General features: G+C 59.9%; 1 protein-coding gene and 1 long non-coding RNA gene across 8 annotated transcripts; one reads left to right on the top strand and one right to left on the bottom strand.

Moving 5' to 3' along the window:
* The first annotated feature begins 991 nt into the window (after positions 1–991).
* Positions 992–23,377, top strand: PSEN2 (presenilin 2). 7 transcript variants are annotated; one of them, XM_045453241.1, is made up of 12 exons: positions 993–1,109; positions 7,138–7,220; positions 12,076–12,236; positions 13,874–14,088; positions 14,785–14,977; positions 15,794–15,861; positions 16,757–16,977; positions 17,618–17,716; positions 20,011–20,094; positions 20,454–20,555; positions 21,247–21,365; positions 22,701–23,377. In XM_045453241.1, exons 3-12 carry the CDS (start codon positions 12,096–12,098, stop codon positions 22,854–22,856), a joined length of 1,398 nt encoding a protein of 465 aa, XP_045309197.1. In that variant the 5' UTR covers positions 993–1,109; positions 7,138–7,220; positions 12,076–12,095; the 3' UTR covers positions 22,857–23,377. The 7 variants fall into 7 exon arrangements, with proteins under 7 accessions (XP_045309202.1, XP_045309199.1, XP_045309197.1 ...); XM_045453245.1 differs by having other exon boundaries at positions 994–1,109; positions 14,836–14,977; XM_045453246.1 differs by lacking the exon at positions 7,138–7,220 and having other exon boundaries at positions 992–1,109; positions 14,836–14,977.
* LOC123585265 lies at positions 1,727–4,200 on the bottom strand. Its single transcript, XR_006706023.1, has 3 exons — positions 4,111–4,200; positions 3,859–3,944; positions 1,727–3,773 (listed from the first exon to the last, which is right to left on the bottom strand). It is a non-coding gene; the product is annotated as an uncharacterized LOC123585265 (long non-coding RNA).
* Positions 23,378–27,420: the final 4,043 nt, after the last annotated feature.

Here is a 27,420-nt window from a genome sequence, read left to right as displayed (position 1 = left end):
GATCAAAAGTCAGAGGCTTAACCAACTGAGCCACCCAGGCGCCCCTCCGCAATTGTACACTTTAAAAAGGTTAATGTAAGGTTATGCGAATTTTACCCTAACTTACAAAAATGAGGGGTGCCTGGGTGGCTCAGTGGGTTGAGTGGCAGGACTCTTGATTTTGGTTCAAGTCATGATGCCATGGTTGTGGGATCGAGCCATTTTGGGGTTCTCTCCCTCCCTCTCTGCTCCTCCCCCCTCGAGGTAAATAAATAAACATTAAAAAAAAGGAAGCCACTCAGAAATGTCACAGTATGGACAATCTCAGCTCACCCTGTGGACCCCCAAATCCAGAATTCTTAGGCCAATTCTCGGGTCATCGGTAGCCGTATCATCCCCCAACAATTTTGTCTAGAGCTCCTGGTGGCTCTGAGGCTCTAGAAAACAGAGCAGGAAAATTCTCAGGATGTTAGCTCACCCCAGGCCACTAGTGCTCCCTTATTGTGAGTAATGCCGGGGCGGGGGTTGGGAGGGCGGAAGGGGGAGATGCGGGGACCTAACACCACAAGGAAAGATACCCCTCGAGCAAATGAGCTAAGGTCCCCGCAGAGCTGCCAGACCCCTGTGAGATCACAGGTCTTCCCGTCACTCCTAAGGTCAGCGCCCTGTCCTATGCCAGGTTATACCTCGGCATCCCCACGGCGCCACCCCAGCAGACCGGTCCCCGGCGCGCCCCGAGAACCCCACCTCCGCCTCCTGCGCTCCAGGCTCCAGGCGGCGGGTAGGGGGGGAGAGGGCGGGCCCGGGGGCGGGGCGAGCCAGGGCCCCGGCCGGAGCCGGGGGCGGAGCCGGAGCCGGGGAGGAAACGGGGGCGGATCAGGGGGGCGAGTAGAGGCCCGGGCCGGGGCCGGGGGCGGAGCCAGAGTCCGGGGTGGAGGCAGGGCCGGGGCCGGGCCGGGGGCGGGGCCGAGGCCGGCGCTGGGGGCGGCCCGGAGCCGGGGAGGAACCGGGGGCGGAGCCAGGGGGGGCTGGGAGCGGGCTGGGGGCGGAGTCTGCGCCGGCGCCAGGGCCCGGGCCGACGGGCGCTCGGCCAGCCGCGTAAACAGCGCCGGAGCGCCGCGGCCGAGCAGGTGAGCGGGCGGGGCTGGGGCGCGCGGGCCGGGCCGGGTCTCGCGCCGAGCGGACGGCCCGGGTGCAGGCTCCACCCGCAGACCCGGCGCTGACTCCCGCACGCTCCTCGCCGCGGCGGGTCGCGGCCGCCCCTGCCCCGGCTGAGCTGCTCGCGGTCCGTGCGCGCGCCGGGTCCGGCCTCTGCGGCCGGCGCGGGAGCGCAGAGGGGAGCGCGCAGGGGAGAGGCGGCGGGGCCCGGCCGGGACCTCGGGGGTGGGCGGAGCGCGGGGAGCGGCCCCCAGGCCTCGGCCTGCGCCGGGCTGCGTGCGCCTCCCCGCCGCCCGGGCCGCTGGGGGTGGGCGCGGCGCGGGGTGCCGAAGGGTCGGGCATTTAAAGGAGCAGCGCACGTGGGTCTGGGAGGCGCGGGCCCGGCGTTGTCCCCGCGCTCGGACCGCCTTGGCGCCCGGTCCGGTGGGCCTGCGGCACCGGGCCCCGAGCTCTGCGTCACGGGGCAGGGGGAGGCGAGGGTCTTCCCGCCCGGGGGAGGAACCGACCGCAGGTGGGGCCTGGAACCGCGATCGTGGTCCTCGGTGCTGGGGTGCTTGGCTGTTTTTATCAGGCTCTTACAGCCGTGGGGAGACTCCCAGAATCAAGCTTTTGAAGCTGAAGGAGCCTGACACAGAGGCTAGTCCCCGCCCCCAATTTTATCGATGAAAAAACTCAGCCCACACAGCTAACGTGACTGCCCAAGGCCACCCAGGTAGGATAGCGCAGAGCCAGGCATAGAACCCGTTGTCTGGCGTCTCGCTCTGCTGTCCAGCCCTGGCACCGGGCCTCAGCCCTTTGACAGCTGGATGAAGGGCTCCTGTGTATTGAATTAATGGGTGTCCCCTTTCTAAGGTGTGAACCGTTGGTCGGTGGGCCGACAGCACCCCCCATTTACGCATGGAGATAGCACCCCATCCACAGCAATTGCAGAGCCAGCCTGGCTCAGAATCGGCAGCCTGGGCTTCCCAGCCTGTCCCCCCTCCGGACAGACCCGGGCTTCTGGTACCGACGCCCTTGATGTCCGTTCTGTAGACGCCTGAGCCTCCAGTGTTGGCCGCCAGGACCTTCAGCAGTAATTAAAGGCTCTGGATAAGCTGCTTCAGGTGTGGGAGGCTCAGGTTTCCCTCCGTGTGAAGGTGGCCGAGTGGGAGCAGGGAGGTGTGTCAACAGCTGTGTGTCCTGGGCCCTGCTGGTGAAGCGGCAGGGGGGTGGGTCCTGGCGCCAGCTCAGAGCTGGCGGGCTGGCTGTCCAGGTTCATTCCTCAGGTGGGTGAGGGCACCTTTAGGCCAGGGGCTGGACCGGGGTGGGGCTTTGGTGGAGCGTTTTTGCAGAGTGGGATAGACGTTGTTTCAGGTTTCCAGGGAAAATTCTGGAGGCTTGGTATGGAAGTAGGTGTGCACTAAGTCAGTAGTCTTACTCTCTGCGTGCACAGGAGACGGACGCCCGGATCCTATCTGTTTGAGAAGGAACGGGATAAGAAAGAGCCCGGCCGCAGGCTGCCACTCACAGGAGGCCTGGTGCCGGTCACCATGCCTGTCACCCCTCCCCTCAGCTCCCCGATGGCTGTTCACAGCCCCACTGCACACCCGGTGGGGGGTGGGGTCTGCCAAATGAGAGACTCCCCCTACCTTGGCCTCTGAGTTACCCATGATGATCGTGACATAACATGTCTTACTTCGTGGGTTTGTCATATACGAGAAAAAGCTCTTTGGGGACAGTGGCTACCACAGACCTCTTTACACCTCCCATCACACTGAGGTCGCTATTACTTTTACCCTCTAGAGAACGGGAAACAGGTTCAGGGAGTTAAGCCACCTGGGATTTGAGCACCGGGATTTGAACGCAGCTTTAACTCTCCAGTCTTTAACTCTCGAGTTTTTGCACAGGAGGTTCCCACATGCGCCCCCTGCCCCCGTATTCCTGCACTATGGCCCAGGACATTTCTTTTTTCTGTTTTTATTACTATTATTTTTTAATGTTTATTTTATTTTTGAGGAAGACAGAGTGAGCAGGGAGGGGGCAGAGAGAGAGGGAGACCCAGAACGGAAGCAGGTGCCAGGCTCCGAACTCTGAGCACAGAGCCCGATGCGGGGCTCAAACTCACGAGCCCCGAAATCATGACCTGAGCCGAGGTTGGACACTTAACCGACTGAGCCACCCAGGTGCCCGTTTCTTTTTTTATTTTCAAAAATCTGTTGTATTAGAGAAGAGAGAGAGTGGGGGGAGGGGCGGAGGGAGAGGGAGAGACAGAATCCCTAGCAGGCTCTGAGCTGTCAGCGTGGAGCCTGATGCAGGGCTTGAACCCATGACCCGTGAGATCATGACCTGAGCCAAAACCAAGAGTGAGACGCTCAACCGACTGAGCCGCCCGGGCACCCCAACTGCCCAGGACGTTTTTTTGTGCTCTCTATTAGTAACTACCTGACAGAGCAAAAGAAAAAAAAAATTTTGTTTAAAGAGACCAAAGCAGTGTGCATGGGGGGGGGGCGGGGGGGGTGTCACATGCGTGTTTCTACGGAAGACATCGTTGGCTCGTTCTCAGCTGTTGCTCTGACTTTTGGACACTGTTTAGTTGGCGACTGGCAGGACAACCCGTGTTTCTGCAAGTATTTCCACCTGTTCCCCGACTCCGGTGGCTGGGGGCGGGTTGAGGGAAGGAATGTCAGGGCTCCGAGGCTGGCACAGGCTGTCTCTGGCCAGGGCCTGGAAAGTTCTCCTCACCTTGAGCTGGTCCGATCGGGCATGGGCTTCAGGGTAATCAGCGTCGGCCTCCAGGCCTGGGGATAGCGAGGCTGCCGTGATAAAGTCTGGGAAAAGAGAAAGTTCCAGTCACTCTTCGGGAAAGACCAGACATCAGGGAGGAGATCATTTTTGTCCAGCGTCTTCAGTGCCTGGGACGCCAGGAGGCTGGCTCGTCTTTGCCAAAAATGGGGTCTTCTGGAGCACGGGAAGAAAATTGGAAAGGGCACTCACCTTTCTGTTGTACCTTAACCAGAAAAGTCTTGACTTGGTAGAAATGAAAGGAACACGCGTTTGCTCCAGAAAATTCAGGAAACATTTTTTTTTTTTTTTTTAACATTTATTTATTTTTGAGACAGAGAGAGACAGAGCATGAACAGGGGAGGGGCAGAGAGAGAGGGAGACACAGAATCGGAAACAGGCTCCAGGCTCTGAGCCGTCAGCCCAGAGCCTGACGCGGGGCTCGAACTCACGGACCGCGAGATCGTGACCTGAGCCGAAGTCGGACGCTTAACCGACCAAGCCACCCAGGCGCCCCAGGAAACATTTTTTAAAGAGTCACCCATCAGCTCTCAGCCCAGAGATCACCGCTGTCAGATGCCTTTCCTCACAGCACTCCACGCACGCCCATGTGTTCGTTTATTAAAGCATCAGAGGCAGGAAGCTGGAGTTGAAGGTTTGTATTCGGTTTTTCCTGTTAACGTCAGGTCTCCAGAATTTTCGCCTCAGGAGTATTCTTGGTAAATCAGGTTTGAGGCACACAGAGCCCGTGAGTGTCGCTGGTTAAATCGCTGGTGCTGCAGGACGCTTTCTCACTTTCCCTTTTTTGAAACGTGTACTCATTTATTTTTGAGAGAGAGAGAGAGAGGGGAGAGACAGAATGGGAAGCAGGCTCCAGGCTCCGAGCTGTCAGCGCAGAGCCCGACGCGGGGCTCGAACCCACAAACCGTGAGATCATGACCTGAGCTGAGATCAAGAGTCGGATGCTTAGCCAACTAAGCCAGCCAGGAGCCCCTCTCACTTTCCCTTTTGAATTGACCCCTGGAAGCAGTGTTCTGGCTCCTGCCCCCCAGGCCACGCCCACATGGGTGTCCCCACCCCCGGCCCCCCTCCCCGCCCTCCTCCACCACGCGGAGCCCCAGTAGCAGAAGAGGCCTCCAGGCTGGCGTTGTGGGGTTGGGGGCAGGAGAGGGACTGAGTGAGTCAGTGACCAGGAGGCATTTGTGACCTCTCGCCGGTGTTTCGGAGAAGCTGGGTGGTAAAGACACACACCTGCCCGTGGCAAAGGCACGTGCCTTTTAAGTATGGGGGTGCCCCCAGAGAGCCCACGCGGGGTGCTGTGCTGGCCGCCTGTGTGACCGCAGCTCTCGGCCACGCCCCGAGTGTGCGGGCCTCACGAGTACTTCGGGTCGGCCGGCCGAGACCCGAATTGCCGCTGTGGCTCTGGTCATGGCACTTCAGCCATGCCTTTTGTCCCTCTGGGTTTCAGTTTCCTAAGTACAAAATAGGGCACTGACCGGATGGCCTTTAAGGTCCTTGCCAGCTCTGGCATCGGTCCCGTGGACATGCCTTGTCCTTTGACAAGTTGCTCATGTTGCCAGAGTGCCCCGGGCTGGGGCTAGGTGGAAATGGTGTCTCCCTGGGGCCTGGGTGAAGGGTGACCTTGGTGACGACCCTTGTGCCTGGTGGTTTAGCACATCCGTAGCTTTCCGCGGGGCGGGTGGGGGGGGGGCGTCAGCAGCTTCCCTGTCCCCTCTCGCTCTATCTGTGCCCCTCCTTTTCGTCTTCATTGTAACAGCTATTGGCCAAACACCTGCTCTGTGCCAGTCACCTCACACATTATCTCTACTTTTCCACGTCACTCTCCCGAGGTGTGCCTGTTCTGTTTGTTCCAGAAGAGGGGACGGCCGTGTGACGTTAAATTGTCTGAGGCTGCGCGGCCAGGGAGTGTGCGGTTCATATCCCACAGCTGGGTGATCGGATTGCTGCTGCTTGTTTAAAACATAACCTTTTTTTCCTGTGTCTCACTCAAAGGTGGCATGTTAGGGCCAGACCTCTACCCCTTTCCCCAAACTGCCCCCTTCCCAGGCTGCTTCACGACACAAGAGAAAGCTTCATGGGGCCTAGACAGTTCTGGGCAGAAAAGGGCAGGCAGAGGTAAATACAGAGCCTGGGTCGAGGTTCAGGAGGCCCCGTCAGGGTCCCCTGCGGCCTCTGATCTGGGTCCCTACGGGACTCTGGCCGAGGCTGCCTCCCGGTGTTGGGAGAACCTTCCGGCAAGTGACGTGCGTCACGGTAAGGGCTGGGGTGGATGGACAGATGGATGACGGTCAGCCAGGGCCAAATACCTGGTCAGTTGCCCAGGGCCAGCGGGGACAGGCAGGCAGGGAAGGTGTGGGGGCTTCTAAGGGAATTTTCTCTCCCTGGTAAACCCTGCCCTGGTATAAGGGAAGACGCGAGAGCCTCCGGGCAGTCGTGGGAGTGCTGGGAGGCAGCCTCGTGACCAAAGAAAGTGGTCCGTTTAGACCCGCACCACTCTCTCTGAAGGAGAGGGCTCCTCGGCCGGTTAGGCCTACTGCAGAAGGACAGCAGGTACCAGGACCCTGACCTGTCTCCGCAGCCGCATCAGTGGTAAACGCAGTCGGCCCCCATCTGCTTTGGGAGCAGTGCTCTACTCCTTTCTTTCTCCAGCGAGGCACTGGTGTTTACGATGGCGTTTTATAGTCTTCTTTCCTACTGAGCTCCCCTGGCCTCCCGTTTTAAGGTCAGAGCCTTCACATGTCTCTGCGATGGAAAGAAGGTCGAGGAAGCTGGGTCACCGGGTTTCCTGGTTCGCAGGAGCTGCTGACACAGGCACGTTGGGGGAAGTCTCTGGGTCAGACTCCCCTGGTTTGGCTAATTCAGCTTTTCGATCCCGTTCAGCTATTAATGGGCGGAAGCGGTGGCTTCGGTGGCTCCTCTGGGGCGTGTGGGTTTTGTATCCTCCGGCGGCGGCTCGGTCCCTGGGAAGGGCTGCCCCCCCCCTCCCGTCCGCCCTCTGCGCCTTCCTCGGCCCCCTCCTCCAGCGCGGAGGGCTGGTTGCTATGTGGCTGGTAGGACTGCCACCAGCGGGAGAGCCGATCGGCCCCACCCCCGCCTGCTGGAGTCAGCCTCCCAGGCCGGTTGTTTTTGACGTCACCGGCGCTCTGATGTGCACAAATACCGAGTATAAAGGTTGTTGAACCGCGTACATTTGGGTGGTGATGGTGATTTTCCCTCCAGGGATTTCAGAGTTGCATCAGGCTTCAGTTCCGACTGAGAAACCGGAGGAGTGTCTCCCAGCTGCTGTGTTCTCCAGGAGCCAGGTAAAAAGGGGGGCTCCGAGAAAGAGGACAGTGACCCCGGGGTCCACCTGCCCCCCGCCCCATGCCCCAGTCCAGCGAGGGGACGCAGGAGAGCGCAGACGGGAAGGAAGTTGCTATTTGGTATTTCCCACTGAAAAATTAAGGGCTTAAATAAAACCACAGACGATCCCTGTGTGTAAGAGGTGTGGGAGATGCAGGAAAACGCGGAGTGACCCACGGTCTCCGCATCCAGAGGTAACCGCGTTTGGTGTCTTGTGCTGTATCTGGCCAGTCCTTCAAATACGTTCGCTTTCTGAGAAAATTCAGACGGTTGTGTATGAAGTTTCGTGTCTATTACCTGGGGTTTCCTGTCGCGTTGTTTCCTGTTGTGAACTGTTCTCTGGAGTGACGTTTTAAGCAGTCGTGGGATAAACCTCACCAGATGGACATGTCACAGGACAGCGTTTCTGGCATATCAGTGTTTTTACGGTGAGAAACATCCACAGCAAACAGGTCTTTATGGAAATCTTTTATTATTTTCTTAGGACAAATTCTGAGAAGTGGCATTTCAGGACCAAAAGGTATGGATGTTTTTTTAAAGCTTTCGATTTCTACTGCCTTCAGAAAGGCCGGTCCCGTTGGCGGCGCTGGAGGTGTTTTGAGGCCACTTTTTCCCCGTTCTCGTCCCCGGTGGGCAAATGCTTGGGCACTTTCTCCGCTGGGAACTGCCTTCTCCCCCTGCCACTTTCCTGGTCCCGCGAGTGGCTGTCCCTCTGCTTCCCCAGCCTCCCTCTGGTCAGACGATTTTCAGGAGAAGGCATTGTTCCTTCTTTCACTCCCCACTGAGCCGCGCCAGGGGACAGGGACAGAGAGGTGGACTGGATCCCTGCGCTGGGGGCCCGGGGGCAGCTGGGCTTGGGTTCCAGGGCCCGGCAGCCCCAGGGAAGGTCTGACTGCAGCCTACGGTCACCCAGCAACCATCTCAAAGTGCAGACCCCCGGACCTTTGGTCGGAACGGAGCTGGGGATCCGCACTTGCAATAAGTGGTCTAGCACGGTGTTCAGAGTGCAGACCCTGACTGCTGGGTTCAGGGTGACTTTGAACCTCTCACGTCTTAGACCCTGTTTCCTCAACTGTGAAATGGGGACGAACAGCAGTGCCCGACTCCCCGGTCATTGTGCTCAGTGTCCCCCCACCCCTGCCCCAGGTGGCCTGGGCCACTTTGAGAAGCAGCACCTTCCCGAGTCCTGGGTCCTCTGTCAGGTGTTGAGGGCTCTGAGAGGCACCTCACCTGTGACCCCCGGCCACCAGGCCCAGAAGGTTGTGATTAGATAGACCCCCTGCTCTGACAGCCGAGGGAGCCCCTCAGGGCTTGCGCTCCTGGGGGTCTTGGGCCCGGCTTCAGGGAAGGCTTGGGAGGAATTTAAAGAGCCATTTAAAGATCCGGATAAGGGAGGAATCTGCCCAGGGAGCATTTGCTTTCCATTGAGGGTGCTACACCTGAATTAGCTCTGACAGCCTGTGAGCGCCCCCTGCCCGACAGTAGGGCAACGCTGGGGCAGAAATGCTCTCTGGGGAATGTCTTGCTAGCTGCTGGCCACTGGCCGAAGAAATGGAAATTGGAAGGACCTTTTTTTTTAATGCTTATTTTGAGATAGCGCGGGACAGGGGCAGAGACAGAGAAAGAGGATCCTAAGCAGGTTACACACTGTCAGCGCAGAGCCCGATGCGGGGTTCAAACCCATGAACTGTGAGATCACGACCTGAGCTGAAATCTAGTCAGACGCTTAACCGACTGAGCCCCCAGGCACCCCAGGACTTGGTCCCCGCCTCTCTGTCCTCACCCTCCCCAAGCAACTCCCCTTCTCCTTTGAAGAATCGTCTCTGTTCTCTGTACATTTCCCCTCCTCCCACCCCCACGATGCTGCGGCTGCTGTGGTTCTCAAGGCTGAGATTGCCCCCTGCCTTCTGTGATGCTCTGCATGCGGGGACCCTAGGTCTGTCCCTCCAGCCCCTGCTCAGACCAGTCACAGGCACCCCAGGGGGCCTGGGAGGAAGAGGAGGGAGACTGTATTGCTAACTCACATCCCTAGAAGTGACTGCCGGGAAATGCCGTGTCGTGCCCATCCCACCCGCGGCCCTGCTCCGGACGGGGTGTCATGATCTAGCCTGGGAAGATGCCACCAGCTCTCGTCTCGGGTGCCCCTCCCTGCGTGAGACTGAACTCACGGCTGCAGCCATGGGTGATGACAGCTGCCGGGTCCAAGCTGCTGTTTGTTCAGGATTTGGACACCGAGACTCGCAGGGGGAGGACTTTGAGGTGCCCCCCCCCCCCCTCCACCCAGACCTGTACCAGACGGTGTCTTTCGTCACCACACATGAAGGAATGAAGCCTGAAACTTCCCAGGCCCTGCAGCATGCTGGGGCTGCTGAGCTGTGTCCCCCCCCAGACGGGGCTGGTGCCTGGGTCTAGTCGCCCTCCTGTGACCCTGAGCTGAGGCTGGTGCCGGGGAGGGGGGGCTTGCAGCAAAGCGGGAGGAGCCCCCCACCTCCCGAGGGTGCTGCTGGCACACTGCTTTCGTAAAGCTCACCGTGGACACCTGCTTCTGCCCAGAAGCCTTGGCTGGCCCCTCCCCGCTGGCCTCAGCCCTTGCCCCTCCCTGGGAGGGGGGCAACCCCTCCCGATCTCGATCATGATCTTGACTGCAGAAGCTCGCCCCTCCCTGTTCTGGCGCTTCTGTTCCTCTGCTGCTAGAGCTTTTGTTTTTCTTTATTATGGAAGAATAATGGAAGGGCGGTGTAGTATCAGCCCCGGGTGTATACTGTGGCGATCCGACAATTCCGTACGTGTCTCAGTGTGCCTCCCGTCCACTGTCCCTTACTCCCCTTCACCTGTTCGCCCCTCCCCCCAGCAACCCCCCTGTCGGCTCCGGGTTTAAGGACGCTTTCTTTGTATGTTCGATTGTTCTGGCTCTTAAAGTCTGCTTGTGAGTGAAGTCACGTGGTCTTTTCTGTCTGCCCTGGGTCAGGGGAGCTGGCTCATCATGAAGCCTCGGGAGGCTGGCCGGGAGGGGTGTGGGCTCTGCCTTGTGCCCACAGGTGGGGGACGGAGGTGGGGTCCCCTCAGGAGTCACCTGGGCCACGGGCCCCCCGTCGCCGGCTTCAAATAGGGCAGAGCTGGCTGACGGTAGAAGGCACCTGCTTTGTTTGGAAATCACACGTTCGGGGGCAACCGCACGGTCGCATGCACTCTCAGCGTTCCCACGGCCTCTGGGGGCGTCGGTGGGAGAGCAGGCCTGCCCAGGGGGAGGCAGGGACAGCCTGGTCCACCAGGGGTTGTCTGACGCTCTTCTAGGCCCTTCTGCCGCGCTGGCTTCCCATCCTGCTGCTGTAAGGACACTCTGGCTGGGGACAGCACAGTGAGGTGGGGGCAGGCATCCCTGCTGTGTAGACTCTCCGGCCTGGCCTTCCCTGAGGTCCTGCCCTCAGCTGTATTTCCTCTCTCTCAGACACACACACACACACACACACACACACGTACACATGCACATGCCCATCCCGCGTGGTCTTGCGGCTCCCTTGCACCTCAGACCCTCCCCCTTTTTTTTAATGTTTATTTATTTTTGAGAGAGAGAGAAACACAGAGTGTGAACAGGGGAGGGGCAGAGAGAGAGGGAGACACAGAATCCGAAGCGGGCTCCAGGCTCTGAGCTGTCAGCACAGAGCCCGACGCGGGGCTCGAACCCACGGACCGTGAGATTGTGACCTGGGCCGAAGTCGGGCACTTAACCGACTGAGCCCCCCAGATGCCCCTCCCTGACCCTTTTCAACTGGTTCCTGGACCAGACTCTGTCTTTCCCTGAGATGGGCTTGTCCCCTGCCCGGGGCTCCCTGCCTGGCTGCCATCTTGGACTCTGTCCTGTGTTTCTCCCCCATATCCAGTGCTGACTCCCAGCCCTCTCGGGGTCCGGTCCCCTCACGGGCATCCACCCTGCTGCCTGTGAGTCAGCGTCTGTCCACCTCCTCCTGTTGTCTTCCGGGGGGCCGGACACCCCCTCACGTGGCACAGGAAGCCCTCACACCTCCACGGCCCTGACTGGCACGTTCCTTCTTCGCGCCATCTGCCCTTCCTCCCACCTGGAACATTCTGTCTCCGTCTGGGCTGGTGGCTTCTTTAGAAGACATTCCTGATCTCTGAGGTTGACTCCCTCCTTTGGGTTTCTGTACCTCTTGGTGAACACTTAGGTTATGTAACCGGTCACGTTGGATGATTGTTGGTCTTTTTTTTTTTTTTTTTCCAGTAATGTTTCTTAAAGCTTATTTATTTTGAGAGAGCGAGAGCACAAGCAGGGGAGGGCCGAGAGAGAGGAGGAGGGAGAATCCCAAGCAGGCTGCACACTGTCGGCTCAGGGCCCGAGGTGGGGCTCGAAACCAGGAAACTGAGATCATGACCTGAGCCGAAATCAAGGGTCGGACGCTCCATGGCTGAGCCCCGAGTTGGTTGGTTTGTTTTGTTTTTGGATGACGGTAGTGTTTCTTGTTCATCTTCATGTCTGCGGAGCCCAGCAGGCTTATGGTTGATGTCACAATGTCGGTGCTCAGTGGATGTTTGTTGATCGGACGAACGAGCGTGCGGTTTGGAGTGGCCTCGACTTTTGTCGTGGGGTGTTTCACCCGTGGCCTGGATCTCCTCGGGCCGTTCCCCTGAGGGTCTGTGCCAGCCACGCAGGCGGCCCCTGGGAAGCCACTGGACACATATGTCCTGGGCGGTTGTCAGGCAGGACCCGCGTCCGGGTCCTCAGGCCACACCCCCAGCCCTCTGCTGCCTTGGCCCTGCAGGAAGCTGGAGCGAGGCCCCCTGTGCTCCGTTTTGCAGGCGCTTCCCGAGGCAGGGCCATGCTCACGTTCATGGCCTCTGACAGCGAGGAGGAAGTGTGTGACGAGAGGGCATCCCTGATGTCGGCCGAGAGCCCCCCGCCACGCTGCTGCCAGGAGGACAGGCAGGGCTTGGAGGATGGAGAGGGTGCCGACCAGTGGGTAGGTAATCACCGGCGGCCACAGGCCTCAAACCCAGCCCCTGGGTTCCTGGACCTCGAGGCTGGAACCCACGTGCCCCGACGCGGGAGGGCGGGGACCGTGTAGGCAAGGACTGGTCACACGGTGGGCCCTGGTCGGCCTGGGGGCCCACAGTCTGCCTCGGGCTGCATGGTTCTGTCCCCCCCGCCCCCCCCGGTCCCAGCAGTGCAGGCTCCCCTTCCTTAGCACAGGCAGAGGGGGGCAGGAGGCACTGTGGAGGGTAGGGGCCGGGGTATCATAGAGTGGGGGCTTATCAACAACAGCAACGTCTTCCTCACTGTTCAGGGGGCTGGGAAGTGCGAGCTCAGGTGCTGGCAAATCCAGCAATGGGGGAAGGGGGTGCTGGGGAGCTCTGGGCGGGGCTTTATAAGGGCCCTCATCCCATCGGGATGAGGTCACCTGGTCACCTCCCAAAGGTCCTCCTCCAAGTGCTATCACATTGGGGTTTAGGGTCCAACGTGTGAATTTGTGTGTGTGGGGGGGGCGGGGCACAGATGCTCTGATGTCGTCTGCAGCCCACGGGGCAGGAGATTATAACATCACGGTGGGGGGGGGGAGGGGCATGTCCTGGGGGAGAGCCTCCCAACCTCACCACCTCCCTCCCCATCAGGGCAAAACGACATCTGAATTTGCCCAAAACCCCTTCTCCGTTTTGCCCCTTACAGTGTTTAAAACGCAGGATTTCCCCTTCCAGCCAGCCTCAGACCCGCTGCCGAAGTCAAAGCTCCTTTTTTCCCTCCTCTGAGCTCTGCCAGCTCAAGGCCACCGCGGGGCCACCCTTATGGCCCCTTCGCCTTGTCTCCTGGGGCTTTCGTGCATTTTAGTTGTCTCCATGCCCGTTCGTCTAGGCTTTTCCGTTTCTTCTCAGCTGAGCACCTGGCTTGGAATTCTCTCCGCAAAGAGCTGATACTGAAGCCATAGTCATTTTGAATTTTTGTTTCCCTTGGTTTTGTCTTTGGCGGTTAATCAACAAACAAGGCCGCAGATGACCCTGAGTCCGCACGGTTTCCAAATAGAAATTCTTGCAGGGGCTCGGGCCAGCGTCTGCGGGCGTCCTGCCCTCCTGAGGGGGTGGAGGGGTGGGGGGTGGCAGGAGTCCAGAGTAAGTTCCTCCTCTGCAAATTCCCAGTGTCTTACCATCAAAGAGAGTCCCCACGTGCACTGACGGTTCTAGACTGGTTTATCCACCAGGAACGTTTCATCTCTTCCTCCTCTGTCACCTGGCCGGCCTCCCGAGTCAGTATGGCCACTGGACCAGAACAGAGTGGCATCTGAGTCCCTGGACTGAGGGGGGGGGTGGCAATGCTTAGACATGCTCCAGGTCCACTAGCCACGCGTCCTGGGCCTGCAGCCCGCCCTCTTCTGTGGCTGCTGTGGCCCCTTTCCCGCGTTTTTGGTGGTGAGTGCTGGCCCCGGGTCTTCCCTAGATGTCCTCGTAAACCTTTCAAAAGCGCAGCCCCACTCCTGCATCTAGCTGGTCCTTAACCTCTGCGAGGCAGCATTAAAACTCCTGGCTTCCTGTCACAAGACGCCCGTGCGCTACGTCGGCAGGGCAGCGCTGGGGCATCCCCTGGCCCTCATCCTGTGGCTTTCCACAGAGAGGCCAGGATAGCGAGGACGACTTTGACGAGGACCCTGACCACTATGTCTGCGGGGGGGTCCCCGGGCAGCCGTCAGGCCTGGAGGAGGAGCTGACCCTGAAATACGGGGCGAAGCACGTGATCATGCTGTTCGTGCCGGTGACGCTGTGCATGATCGTGGTGGTGGCCACCATCAAGTCCGTGCGCTTCTACACGGAGAAGAACGGACAGCTGTAAGTCGGGGAACGGGGGGGGGTTGGGTTCACGGCACCTGCAGCCTCTCGAGGGAGGTTTCGATCATTGCAGTGAAAAGAGCACAGAGGGGCGGCAGCGAGAGGCCTGCCTCTGCTTGTCACCCGCTCCTCTGGGGGTCACCACTCCTCTGGGGGTCACCCGCTCCTCTGGGGCTGTCGCTCCTCTGGGGTTGCTGACTGCCTCCTTCAAACCTTGTTACTGTTTGTAGTTCGGGAGCTTACCTTTCCTTTTGGGTTGGTTTTTTCAAAGAGAGGAGCAGAGGGGGAAGGCCCCCCCCCCCAGGCTGGTCGGGGGTGGCAGGCTGGGGCCCCAGAGCAGGTGGGGCCCTCAGTGGGCAGCCCCGGGTGGACAGGGCCAGGGCGAGGGGCCGGCAGAGGGCCTCCCCAGTGCAGCTGCTGGCCTGTGTCAGGTGGGGTGGGGGAAGTGGCCAGTGAGCCCTGGTCTGGGGTGGGTGTTTGTGGGTGCCCTGGCCGACAGGAGTGGGGAGGGCTCGGGGAGGGGGAGCCTGGGGGGGGGAGAGCACCTGGGGAGGGGGAGGAGCCCTGGGCGGTGGGGAGGAGGTGTCTGGGGGAGGGGCCGCGGGGTGGGTCTGGGGGAGGGGGAGGCCTGGGGGGGCCCCTTCCTTGCCCCCTGGGTCTCGGGCACCAGGCTGAGGTTGGGTGGCTCGTGGGCAGGCCCTATGGAGCAGGCAGGGAGCAGAGTCTGCAGCCCGCCGTCTCCCTCAGCATCTACACACCATTCACCGAGGACACGCCCTCCGTGGGCCAGCGCCTCCTCAACTCCGTGCTCAACACCCTCATCATGATCAGTGTCATTGTGGCCATGACCATCTTCTTGGTCGTGCTCTACAAATACCGCTGCTACAAGGTGAGTGCCCGGCCTGCGGCCGCCCCGTCCTGCCCGCCGGCCCCGTACCGCTCGTGGAGCTGCCTGTGGCCAGGGGCGTGGCCGCTGCAGAGCAGAAGCCGGTTTTCGCCCCGCCCCGCACTGCCTGCCCGCCGTCACCCTCCTTTGATCGGACGCAGAATCCCACCTGCCCGGGTCCCTCCCCGCAGTGTTGGGAGGAGCGAGATGTTCTGTTTCAGGCTCCCTTCACCCCACCCCTCGCCTCCCCAGCAAGTTTATTTGCCCTTCCCGTTTCCCCCTGGGCTGGGTGTGCGGGGTCGTGCTGACGGGCGCGCCCTGTGGCTGCAGCCAGGGCCCAGGGGGTAGCGGACGAGCAGAGGCCCCAGTGGAGGCCACCCTGGCCCCATTGCACAGGCATCGTCCCAGTGAGTCTCCTGTCCCTTTGTCCTGCCGTTTTCTTCTCCGTAGCCCTTGTGACTACCTGTCAATACATTTATATGTTTATCGGCTGACGGCCCTCGCCATGGTCGGGAACCCCGCTGGCTGCCTCCCCGGAGCCTAGGGCCACGCCTATAGGTGATAGTTGTCCAGCACGTCCTGTCTCTCAGTGAGGGAACAGGGGTCTGGCTGCTTGGACCTGAGGGATTTTTCACCCCATCCACCTGCCGGGTGACCTTGAGAGTACTCCGTGAATTTCTTTGCCCCCTCAATCTGTCACACGGCCACCCAGTGCCTTCCAGCGTAGTCCCAGAGGGGCCTAACGAAGATTTGGAGGCTTGGGGGTCAGTCCCGAGAAGCTGGGGGCCCGTGGTCATTCTGCCCGTTTCTGTTGTCTAGTTTATACACGGCTGGTTGATCATGTCCTCACTGATGCTGCTTTTCCTCTTCACCTACATCTACCTTGGGTAAGTGCCCCCCGTGGGCAGCAGGCTCCTCGAGGACCGGGGTGGGGAGGGGTGCCCAGCAGGCTCCAGACTCTCGCTTGCCCGTGTCGCCGCTCCTACAGCCAGGCCTCCGACCCCTCCTCCCACGGCCTCGACATGCGTCAGTGGCGCTCTCGGCAAGCCTCTCCATCCCTACCTGGTTCCTGATGGATGATTTAGATTTATTTGAGAGAGAGAGAGAGAAAGAACGTGAGTGAGCAGGGGGCAGGGGCAGGGGCAGAGAGAGAGGGAGAGAGAGAATCTTAAGCAGCTCCAAAAGAGTGCTCAAGCCCACGACCTGGAATCAGGACCTGAGCTGAAATCAAGAGTCGGACGCTCGGCCGACTGAACCATCCAGGCGCCCCCGGTTGCTGATTTAAAACAAATGAGCACGGAGGATGAATTCTGTGAACCCAAGAGGGATATACATCCCTTAAAGTTTACATTCTCCACTTTGGGCCAGGCCCGGGTGCTTCCTCATTCGTGGGAAAAGTGATGTGCTCTCTTGCCCTCGATTTGGGCTCTCAGCCTGACCCAGGGGCCCAAAGGGACTGGAGGGACAGGGGAAAACCCTCTGCCAAGGACCTTTTTCCTGGGCACGGGGTCCTCCAGGCTGTGCCGGCACATGTTTACGGGAGCCAGTCCAAGGATGAGACGTTGGTATACGTTCCCCACCTCGTTCCGGAAAATACTTCAAGTGGGTGGTTGTGGGGCTCACAGAAACGGGGAAGGGGAGATTGGCGAGTGAAGCCAGAGGTTGGAAAAACCCGGGCTGGAACTTCATGGTTGAGGAGCCGGGAGTGTCGAACTGTGTCCGGTTGGGTGTGGTGTCTCCACCCGAGTTCCCTGCCCCACGGGCTGGCCCTTGGTCGCGCAGGGAGGTGCTCAAGACCTACAACGTGGCCATGGACTACCCCACGCTGTTCCTGACGGTCTGGAACTTCGGGGCGGTGGGCATGGTGTGTATCCACTGGAAGGGCCCCCTGGTCCTGCAGCAGGCCTATCTCATCATGATCAGCGCCCTCATGGCCCTGGTGTTCATCAAGTACCTTCCGGAGTGGTCCGCGTGGGTCATCCTGGGTGCCATCTCTGTGTACGGTAGGTGGGCTCAGGCGGGCCTCGAGGCTGCGGGCGGGGGCTGCGTCCGGGTCGAGTCCCCCTCACTGGTGCACGCGAGTGGCAGGTGCTGAAAGGTGCCCCCCTCCCCGAAGAAAGCTGGGTGGGTGGTCTCCCCTCTGAGAGGCTCGCCTTCGTGAGACGCGGGCGCTTGACGTGGCCACTGATAATCGCGCACCCGGTGAGCGCTCGCGACACCCTGGAAGCAGTTTGCTCCTACGTCCTCGGCCGTGGGATCGGCCACGGGACCCTATAAATGCCGAGCACCCAAAGCGTTAGCTGCCGTGTAACAAGCGTCGGTGTGATTCTGTCCCCGGTGCCGTGACTTCCATCTGAGGGTGAGGAATCCGAGGCTCAGGGAAGTCGGATGGCAAGCCGGCCATCGGGGTCCCCGAGCCACACGGCGATTCCTCATTTGCAGTCTGCCCGTTGAGACCCCGTTCTGGGCTTCAGCCAGCACAGACTCTCGGGGTTATGGCTGGAAACTGGGGGCTGGGAGCTGGCACGCATGACATGCTCCGAGCCTCGCCTGTGCCCCGGTGTTAGCAGGCTGGCTCCTCTCTGGGGCTGCTTGGGAATAAATGTCACTTGTAACACGTCCCGGCTGTCTTTGTTCTCCCAGATCTCGTGGCTGTGCTGTGCCCCAAAGGGCCACTGAGAATGCTGGTGGAAACGGCCCAGGAGAGAAACGAGCCCATATTCCCTGCCCTGATATACTCCTGTGAGTATTTATTATTGAGAGAGATAGAGAGAGAGAGAGAGAGCGACAGCGCGTGGGCAGGGGAGGGGCAGAGAGGGAGACACAGAATCTGAAGCAGGCTCCAGACTCCAGCTGTCAGCACAGAGCCCAACGCGGGGCTCGAACTCATGAACCACAAGATCATGACCTGAGCCGAAGTCGGACGCTTAACCGACTGCGCCCCCCAGGCACCCCGAGAGGGTACTTTGGAGAGGGGCTCTTGAGGGCGGGGGTCTGGGGTGCAAGGTGCACTTGCTTTTCACTGGGCTCCCTCGACAGCTCCGTGGCTGTTAAAGTCTCTGAAGGGAAGGGACACGGGAGTGCGCGCGGCTGGCCACCGGGCAGGGATCTGGGTGTTTATATGGATTCAGTGGATGTGTGTCGGGTCCCTGCTTTGTGGTGCACTGGCCTTGTGGGGAAGGAACACCTTACAGACTGGCTGCCGAGTGCCAGGGCAGGATCTCGAAGGCAGGACGGAGCTTGTGGTGGGAGCCAGGGCAGGTGGTCCCCAGCGTGAAAGCACGTTCTAGGCCCGCTCTTGGGAGGAGCAGAGACCATGTGTGAGAAGGCTGAGGCGGTGTCCTGATGTGCGTTCGCCGCCTCCGCGCTCTGGGGGCGCACGTTCCCGGAAGGGAGGCCGCAGCTAAGCAGGCGATAATACGTCAGGAGGTGAGCGCTCGGTGGAGAGATGACTCGGTGGGGGACCTGAGCACTTCAGGGTAGTGGGGGTGCTGTCTTGCAGAAGGTGGTCAAAGAAGCCTCTGTCATAAGGTGACATTTGACCAGAGACCTACCTCGGGAAAACCTGGGGACAGAACGCCAGGGGAAGGCCCGGGGTGCTGGGAGCGGAGCCAGCGGGGGCAGAAGGGGGCAGGGGCAGGTCCAGATGTGCTGGGCCCCACAGGCCACGGTGGGGACATGGCTTTTCCTCCCGAGTGGGCCCCTGGAAGGTTTCAGACCCACCTGACGTTACATTTTAGTGGGATCGCACCGGTGGCGAGAAGGGAGAACAGAAGGCATGGGGTCAGGGGCGGAAGTGGAGCCGGGTCTGGGACAGAATGACCCCCCCAGGAGAGAGGGCGGGCGCTGGCCCCAGGGCAGTGGGAGAGTCTGGAGATATCTCGGAGGCAGGTTTGCAGTGGCCGCGGTGTGGGTGGTGAGAGTGCTGTGGATCTGAACCTTGAAAGGGCCGGGGGCTGCCACGTCGGGGGAGGAGACGGCGCCCCCCACCCCGTGGAGAATGTTCCCGGTAAGGCATGCTCATGGCTAGGTAGGCCAGACGGGGACGGACTCGTGGGACTTGAGTTCACACGGGGAGAGTGAACCGGGCCAGAGAGGGAGAGAGCACACAGGCAGTCCTCCCCCCCCCCCCCCAAACCAGTGATCCCGCCCTGGACTTACGCCACAGGGAGCAGAGGCAGGGTCTCGAGCAGACGTCTGCCCGAGAGCCGAGGGGGTCGGGTGGGTGGAGGAGGCGTGGTGCGCACGTACGGATGTGGGCGGGGCAAGGTGTGCGCACGTACAGATGCGGGTGCACGAGGTGCGTGCACATACAGATGTGGGCGGACGAGGTGTGCACGGACAGACGCAGGTGCACGAGGTGTGCGCGCGCACAGATGCGGGCCGGCGAGGTGTGCGCGCATACAGATGTGGAGGACGGGTGAGGGGCGCCCTACCGCGGATTACTGTTCGGTCCCCTGAAAGGAAGGGGATTCTCACACCTGCCACGTGGATGATCCTCGAGGACTCTGCGCCCGGTGAATTCAGCCCGTCACAAAAAGGAAACTATTCTGTGACCACCCCCCCCCCCCGCCCCCGCCGTGATCCATCTGGAGGAGCCAGATTCCTAGAACTAGAACAGGGAAATGGGGGGACTCGGGGGTGCTCGAGGTACCGAGAGTGCCGGCAGAGGAACAGCTCGGGCCCGTGAACACCCCTCCCGCTAAGGAAGCGTCCAGTTAACGTAGGTGACGCGGGTACCGTGTGCCTGACGCCTGTTTTGCCACCATGAGACGGAAACACCGCTGGTTACCCGGACTGTTCCCTGCTGACCTTGTCATCGGTTTCGTGAGGAGACACACACACACACGCCAAAAGACCAGGAAAGGCTGTGTCCGGGCCCCTCCCCCAGCGGCCTCCTCACAAGGGGCGGAAGCCGGTACCGGCTGGAAGAGGGGGTCCCACGCGGGCCTCCTGGGGACGCTGCCTCCCCGGCCCGGGGGCAGCTGTAGTCGGCAGCACCTGAGGCACCCCCCACCCCTCGTCTCCTTCCCCAGCCGCCATGGTGTGGACGGTGGGCATGGCCAAGCTGGACCCCTCCTCCCAGGGAGCCCTTCAGCTGCCCTACGACCCAGAGATGGGTGAGTGTCGCAGGCTGGCAGCCTCTCGTCGCCCGGGCCAGCTGCCCTGCACCCCGCCCGGCCCCCCCCCCCCCCCCCGACCCTGGGTGGGGGGCAGGAAGGGAAAGTCCCCTCCTGGAAGGAGCAGGTGGGACTTACAGCCTGTGCCTCAGCCCGTTGGCCTCCTTCCCTTCCCTTGGGCGTGTGCCGGAAGGTTCCTCTCCGTTCAGGGCTGGGCTGGCCTGGCCAGTGGGGTGAGGGCAGGGGAGCCCCGGGCTCAGGCCGGTTCCCCACAGATCCCAGATCCCTCTGACCGGACTTTTGTCTCTCTCCCGCCGCACCCGCCTCGTGCAATGACTGTCACGTTCTCGGACCCCCAGAGGAAGACTCCTATGACAGTTTTGGGGAGCCCTCGTACCCCGAAGTCTTTGAGCCCCCGCTGCCTGGTTACCCCGGGGACGACCTGGAGGAAGAGGAGGAAAGTAAGTCATCTGTGCCCGGGTGGTCCGCGTGGGCTCAGGGTGCGGGCGGGGGGTGGAGACGGGCTCCCTGGAGGCAGGGGAGGGTGGTGGGGAGAAGCCCCCTTTTACATCAGAGACAGCAGCAGCAGTGACAGCTGGAGGAGGGAGCCCCCGTGGCTGGGAGGAGGGAGAGAGAGGAGATGAGGCAGCAGGCGTGTTCGTCAGACGGTTTTATCGTCTGCGGTGAACGCTCACCCTGTTAACAAGCGCACCGGCCGATGTGCGAGATCGCATTCACTGTCGGTGAGACGTCAGCTAATTAGCAGCCACGCTCCTCTGTTTTTAAGGGGAAGGCTCGCCCAACGAACTCTGGGCATCGTACGCGTCCTCGAAGGTGGTGGGATTTCGTACAAAAACGTGTAACTTAAACTCAGCCCTAAATCCTATGGCCTCCCGCCGACCCCCCACGGCACGTTATATTTGCTCTTTTTTACTCAGCTGAGGGCACTTCCCCGAATTGTCAGAAATGCCAGCTTTTTTACAGCCCAGACGGCAGGTCAGCCCGTCCGAGGGCCCCGTTTCCTGCCGGCTGCTGCTGTTCTGGGACAGCCAGGACTGGGGCCCAGATCCGGCGGAGGGGCTGGGCTGTGAGCTGACATCTGCCGTCTGGGGCTCCCGACACTGACCGGCTCGCTCTGTCTTCCCCGCACAGGGGGCGTGAAGCTCGGCCTGGGGGACTTCATCTTCTACAGCGTGCTGGTGGGCAAGGCAGCGGCCACGGGCAGCGGCGACTGGAACACGACGCTGGCGTGCTTTGTGGCCATCCTCATTGTGAGTGGCCCGGGGACTTCGTGGGGGGCCCTGGTCCTAGGGGGATTTTCAGGTGCCGAGTCCCTTGCAGGGGCGGAGTGATGACACGGGGCCGGGCAGGGCTTACGGGAAGCTCCGAGCAGGGGAGGCCTGGCTGAGGGGCTCCCGCGTTACCGACCAGGCATGCGGTGGTGCCAGGGGCTTGGCCAGCCTCGTGCGGTCTCACGACGCCTGCGACGTGGGGTGATGAGCTGAGGTTCTCGGAACCGGGAAGAAGTTGCGGGCCGTGTCCGTCGACACAGAGCTGGGGAGGAGCAGGCTGTGACTTGAGCTCTGGTCTCTGATGCCCTCCACGCCCCCCAGACACCATGGGGTGCTCTGAACCCCAGAAGCTTGCGGGTCCCTAGAGTCCCTTAACGTGGCCAGATACCCATACTGGGGGACAGGTCCTGAGAGACCACAGCTCTGAGCGGCGGAGGCTCTGAGTGGCGCATACCCGAGCTTTGCTCCGGTGAAGAGGGGGTCGCGGGGCACAGTGAGGTGGGGGGGTTCTGTCTGTCCACAGTGTGTGTTCAGGGGGGTGGGGGGGTAGTGGACCCCCACGCTTCTCCACCTCGGGACTGTCTGACCCGAAGCCCCGCCCCTCCCTGGACCACAGCCCACGTGGGCAGGGACGGGGCAGGATGGGCACCCACCTCCGAGGCTGTGGGTCACCTGGCTTCTTTGGTGCCCCTCTGGTGCCAGCTGCTGAGACCCTCGCTGGCGTTTCAGTGGAGCTCGTCCGGTTCTCTCTCTTTTTTTTTTTTTTAGAATTTTTTTTTAGAATTTTTTTTTAAAATTTATCTTGAGAGAGAATGAGATCCGGGGAGGGGCGGAGAGAGAGAGGGAGAGAGAGAATCCCGAGCAGGCTGGCGCGCTGTCCGCGCACAGCCCAGTGCAGGGCTCCGTCTCACCCACTATGAAATCAGGACCTGAGCCGAAATCAAGAGTCAGGCGCTTAACCCGACTGAGCCACCCAAACGCCCCTCATCTGGTTCTTTATAAATAGACGTCCCCCAGGGGAGGCCTCTGTCACTGGTCACACGTGTCACCGCCGTAGCTGGAGTCTGGTAGAGCAGGGCCGCTCTGGGAGTCAGGCTCACGCGGGGTGTGACACGGGGGTGAGCCCTCGAGAGGACCCGGGAAGAGGGGGGGTTGGGCTGTCGTCTGGCGGGCCCCACACCAGTGCTGAGCCCTGGGCGGGGGGCCCGACGTCGCTAACCGCCCCCACCTCCGCCCCGCGTCCGCACCGGCGGTCACCACCTCCCCTCCCCTCCCCTCCTCCCCCTCCTCTCCCCTCCCCTCCGTGTCCCGCAGGGTCTGTGTCTGACCCTCCTGCTGCTGGCCGTGTTCAAGAAGGCGCTGCCCGCCCTCCCCATCTCCATCACCTTCGGCCTCATCTTTTACTTCTCCACGGACAACCTGGTGCGCCCTTTCATGGACACCTTGGCCTCGCATCAGCTCTACATCTGACGGCGGGCCGGGCGCCGTGGGCTGGCGGCCCTGGGCGGGTCGTGACAGGGCCCCCGCGTAGTGTCCCCGTCTAGTGCCATATGTCTCTGAGACTTTTCTTTCCTTGACGAGAAAGAAAGAGAAGGGAGTGTCGTGTTTACTTGGCGAAGAGGAAGAAGCAGCTTTTTGGCGCTAGTTGTTTGGTCACCGGAGCACGGCTCACCGACCGAGGGACCGAGGACGGCCGTGTGGACAAGGACAGTGCGGTGAGGCCGCCTGGCCCGGCACCACAGCCCGCGGTGCTCCGCGGGCCAAGGCGAAGGAAGGGACCAGGAGTCCGTGCTGGGATGGCGCTGAGCACCTGCCCGCTGTGGCCGCAGAAGGAAGCCAGCGTGCCCTGCGTGGAATGTCCCCAGTGCTTCTGTCTGTGACGTCGTTGTTATTTTAATTACCTTTAGAAGCCGGGTCCTGTTCTCGCTCAGCAGTTACTGCTGTGAAGTGGCTTAATATCAAAATCAATAAATAAGTGAATCCTGTTGGAATGCTGGATTCGGTCCGTTTCTAAGCGCCGAGCCCTCCCACCCCACGTGTCTTGTGGCCACTCGCGGGAGGACGTGTGCTCCCGGCTCGGAGGGAGGACGCACCCAGGAGAGGGGCTAACGGCCCCGTGTGCAGTCATCTCTCCAGGTAGCTTGCTCAGCTGGGGTGTGCGGGGCGAGGGGCGCCCGACGGCCCGCAGCTTGGACGTGTGCGGGGCTGCTGGCCCTGGGCAGACCCCCCTCTGGCCCTTCTGTCTTGTCACCAAGACCAGCAGTGCGGTGCCTGGATGAACCAGCGTGCCCTGGGGCCGCACTCGAGAGCCCCGCTGTCGTTCCTTCTGCGGCCACCTCGCTGTCATCCCTTCTGCGGCCACCTCGGGGTGCTGTGAGGGGAGAGTGGACTGGCCGGCGTCTCCCTTTCCCCTCCGCATCATCCCGGGCCACAGAGAGAATCTCAGCGAAGCTTCCGGCCGGGCCCGAGCCCTGGGGCAGCCGAGCAAACACAGGTCTGTGGGTGCCGTCCTGACCGCGGCCCCATGTCCTTGTTCCTGAAATGACGTAGGTGCCCTGCAGCTGTGTATTTGTCGCGAGAGAATAAAATCGTGTATTTCGACGTTTGACGTCGCTTGCTTTTCCCTGGGCTGTTTGTGGGAGAGCAGAAGGAACCGGGGAGCCCGGAGGCCAGACGCGGACTGGCCGCGGGTGGCATTTCCCGCGCTGGCGCTTGGAATCCGGACACCGTGACTGCCGGTGACTAACTCACGGTCAGAGCCCAGGTGGTGGCATCACAGCCCGGAAAGCCAGAAGTTGGTGGGAGTCTGAGCAGACGAGGGCCGGTCCCTGGTGGTAAACGGGAGGAAAAGCTGGGATTAGCTCGTTGGGGTTGGGAATTGAACGAATAGCTCGGGGGTTGGGGGTGGGGGGTGTCCACAGATGAGTCCTCATGTGTTAGGTGTGGACAGGTCATTGCCCAAGTCCTGACCAGGGTGCTGGGGGCGGAGGCCACGTTTAGGCGGACAAGCAGAGGGTGGGGGGCCCTGCATCCAAGGGACCGACAGGGAGGAGAGCAGAACGGTGCCCGTGAGGACGCGCTAAGACAGAAAACAAGGGAATGTCATTAGGCCAGGGTTGGGGGGGCGGCAGGTGACCTGCAGGGAAACAAAGGTATCTAAAGAGACGTTGCTGGGAAGCCGGAAGCTGGTCCTGACAGCTGAGAGCCTGGGGCCCTGACACAGGGGCGGGGACAAAATTGGTGGTTCAGACTTGCTGGGCGGGCACGTGCCTAGGTTCCCCATGTAACCAGCCTATCAGTCTTTATGTGTTTTCCCACATCTCCAGATTTTTAAAAACAAATCCTTAGGGGCGCCTGGGTGGCTTGGACGGTTAAGTGTCCGACTCTTGGTTTTGGCTCAGGTCACTGATCTCACGGTTCGTGGGTTTGAGCCCTGCGTCCGGGATCGCACACGGGAACCGGCCGTGGTTACGGCGTCTCCCAAGAGCAGAGCGAGAACGATACAACGTATGGAGGTTGTGGCCTAGCGAGCCAACTCATGTTCTGTTACCAGAGGCCGGTTACCTCTCTGGGCCTCAGTGTCTGACGTTCATAAAGCAAAGGACGTAGAACATGCTAGTGATTTGCCAGCTTGTGATCTGGAGCTGGGTGAAGGTGACCTGATGGCATTTTCACGAATTTTAGGAGGCCACAACAAGGCGGCTCGAACCATTAGCTACGACGGCAGTGAGCTTTGTAGACCAAAATGGAGGAACCCCACACAAGTCTGGGAGGGGGGAAGGCAGGACCCCTGGCCCCTCGCCAGGGACTTCCGCTCACTGTCCCTGGCTCGGCCCTATTGATGGGGTCCTGTGTGTTGAGGGTAGTTTGGAGGGGCTGGTGCGGGCAGAGGGGGACTCCGTTGGGACCCCGGACAGAGACCCTTCTGGATGGACCTGATCTGCTCTGATTTCAGGAGCGAGTTAGTTTATTTGTGCCAGAGAACTTACCCGTACTGGGTGGGCTCCAGGCAGCGTGGAGATACAGAAGGAGGAGACCCAGGTCTCAAAGGGCTCAGAGTCCGGTTCACTGGAAGTATGTCCAGAAGCTTCCAGAAGCCCAGTGGCAAAGCCAACAGCAGTGTGGAGCTGGTCAGAGGCGTCTGTGCGGGGCCCCCAGAGGCCACCCGCAGGGAAAGGGAGCCTCTCTGACTCCAGACAACCACCCCGCGTCCCTGTGTCTCCAGGTGTGAAGGAATCCATAAAACACTCAGGCTGCTGTGTCTACAAGCACCTGCGGGCCCTAGTGGAGGGTAACAAATCGGTTAAATCAGGAGAGGCCTTGTCTTAACTTAGGCTCCTGGTGGCACACACCGTCAGGCGTGTGGATCTCAGGACAAGAACGGAGCACCGCGGTCTGGTTTGGTTGGTTCGGCAGTTCGAGGAAATCATCATCGATAATTGTCTCGTTCTTTGTTTTCCCCTCCGGCGCTCCCACCTGCACGGAGCTAAGTGCACAGAGGCGAGGCGGAAGAGAGAAGAGAATGGATCTGTGTCATTTTTTGAGGTCAGTGGAAATCATTCTTCGAAGCCCCCCCCCACCCCAGGCAGATTTGCTTCCGAATCCTGAATCGGTGGGCACTGTGTCTCTTCCCTGGACGACAAGCATGGGGTCGTCACAGCCAGTGGAGACCAGTAGGGTCTTGTTCCGTTGATCAAGTATTTTGGATCAATAAGTGATGTTGTACTTTTGCCTGGTTGGTCTAGACCTAAATCACTTGGAGGTGATTTTATTCTCCGAGGTCACCCCAACCTACACTGTTGGCCAACAATTGGTTTGACGTTTAGTTTATTCTTTTTATCTTGTTAGCTATCAGTGGTTATCTGCTCTGATCGAAGCCTACGCAAGGAGAAATATTTCTTGCTACTCATATTAGCATTATCACTTGTATTGTTAAATAGATTAACCCGGTATTAAGTTAGCAGTTGGTTGCATATTTTTGACATTAAGATGTTTTCGTTGTTGAACTTGAACGCTTTCTTAATTGATGGCTGCTTTTTTTTTTTTTTTTAACGTTTATTTATTTTTGAGACAGAGAGAGACAGAGCATGAACAGGGGAGGGGCAGAGAGAGAGGGAGACACAGAATCTGAAACAGGCTCCAGGCTCTGAGCTGTCTGCACAGAGCCCAACGCGGGGCTCGAACTCACGGACCGTGAGATCGTGACCTGAGCCAAAGTCGGACGCTTAACCGACCAAGCCACCCAGGCGCCCCGATGGCTGCTTTTAAGCCGACTGTGGTTAACGTTTATGCTTACTCTCTAAAAAAGGTTGGATCCTGGTTCTAGAATGCTGTACCTTTTCAGGTTATATTTTACACTTACATTCGAATTTGGGGTTTTTAGGTAAGTTTACAGTTGAGCTAAAATTCTGTTCTGGGTAACCAGCTGTCACCAGGCTCGTGAGGCTTTTCACCTCCACCTCCAAATCTTCTTACTAGTTTGCAACATAGATGAGTTCATCCTGTAAAGAGTGTTCAGAGGCGCTCGTCTGGTTTCGGGGGGCCTGGCATAAGTTCTCTTTGTTAGGTTATTCTAGCGAATTCATCACGCCACAGCTACCAGGGGTAATCTTTGCTGTATAGCACTTTTAATTTCTCTGCTATTTTTTCCTTACGGCACTCTCTTTGTGGCGCCAAGTTAAGTTTCTATCTCCTATACTTTCAAGAATTAACCAAGTGTTTTGATTTATTGTTTTACGTTAGTTGAATGTGTGGTTGTTTGGGCTAGTTTTGGCTCACGATGGTCACTTTGATATGCGGTCTTCTGGGTGTAAGCCAGATGCTTTGTTTAAGCTATGTCTCGTTTTATCCAAGCCCACTTTCCAGTATGCTTACCTTGTTACGACTTGCCTCTTGTGTTTTTTACGGTTCGAATAGATCGTCTTTGGGTTTTGTCACTCGAGGAGGGTGACAGGTGGTGTGTGCGTGCTTCATGGCCCGATTCAATTGAGCTCTCTAGTCTCAATTTATTACTAAATCCTCCTTTGTTAATTTC

The sequence above is a fragment of the Leopardus geoffroyi genome, chromosome C3 (assembly GCF_018350155.1).
Source record: "Leopardus geoffroyi isolate Oge1 chromosome C3, O.geoffroyi_Oge1_pat1.0, whole genome shotgun sequence".
NCBI lineage: Eukaryota > Metazoa > Chordata > Mammalia > Carnivora > Felidae > Leopardus > Leopardus geoffroyi.
This window is presented reverse-complemented; position numbering and strand designations above follow the sequence as displayed.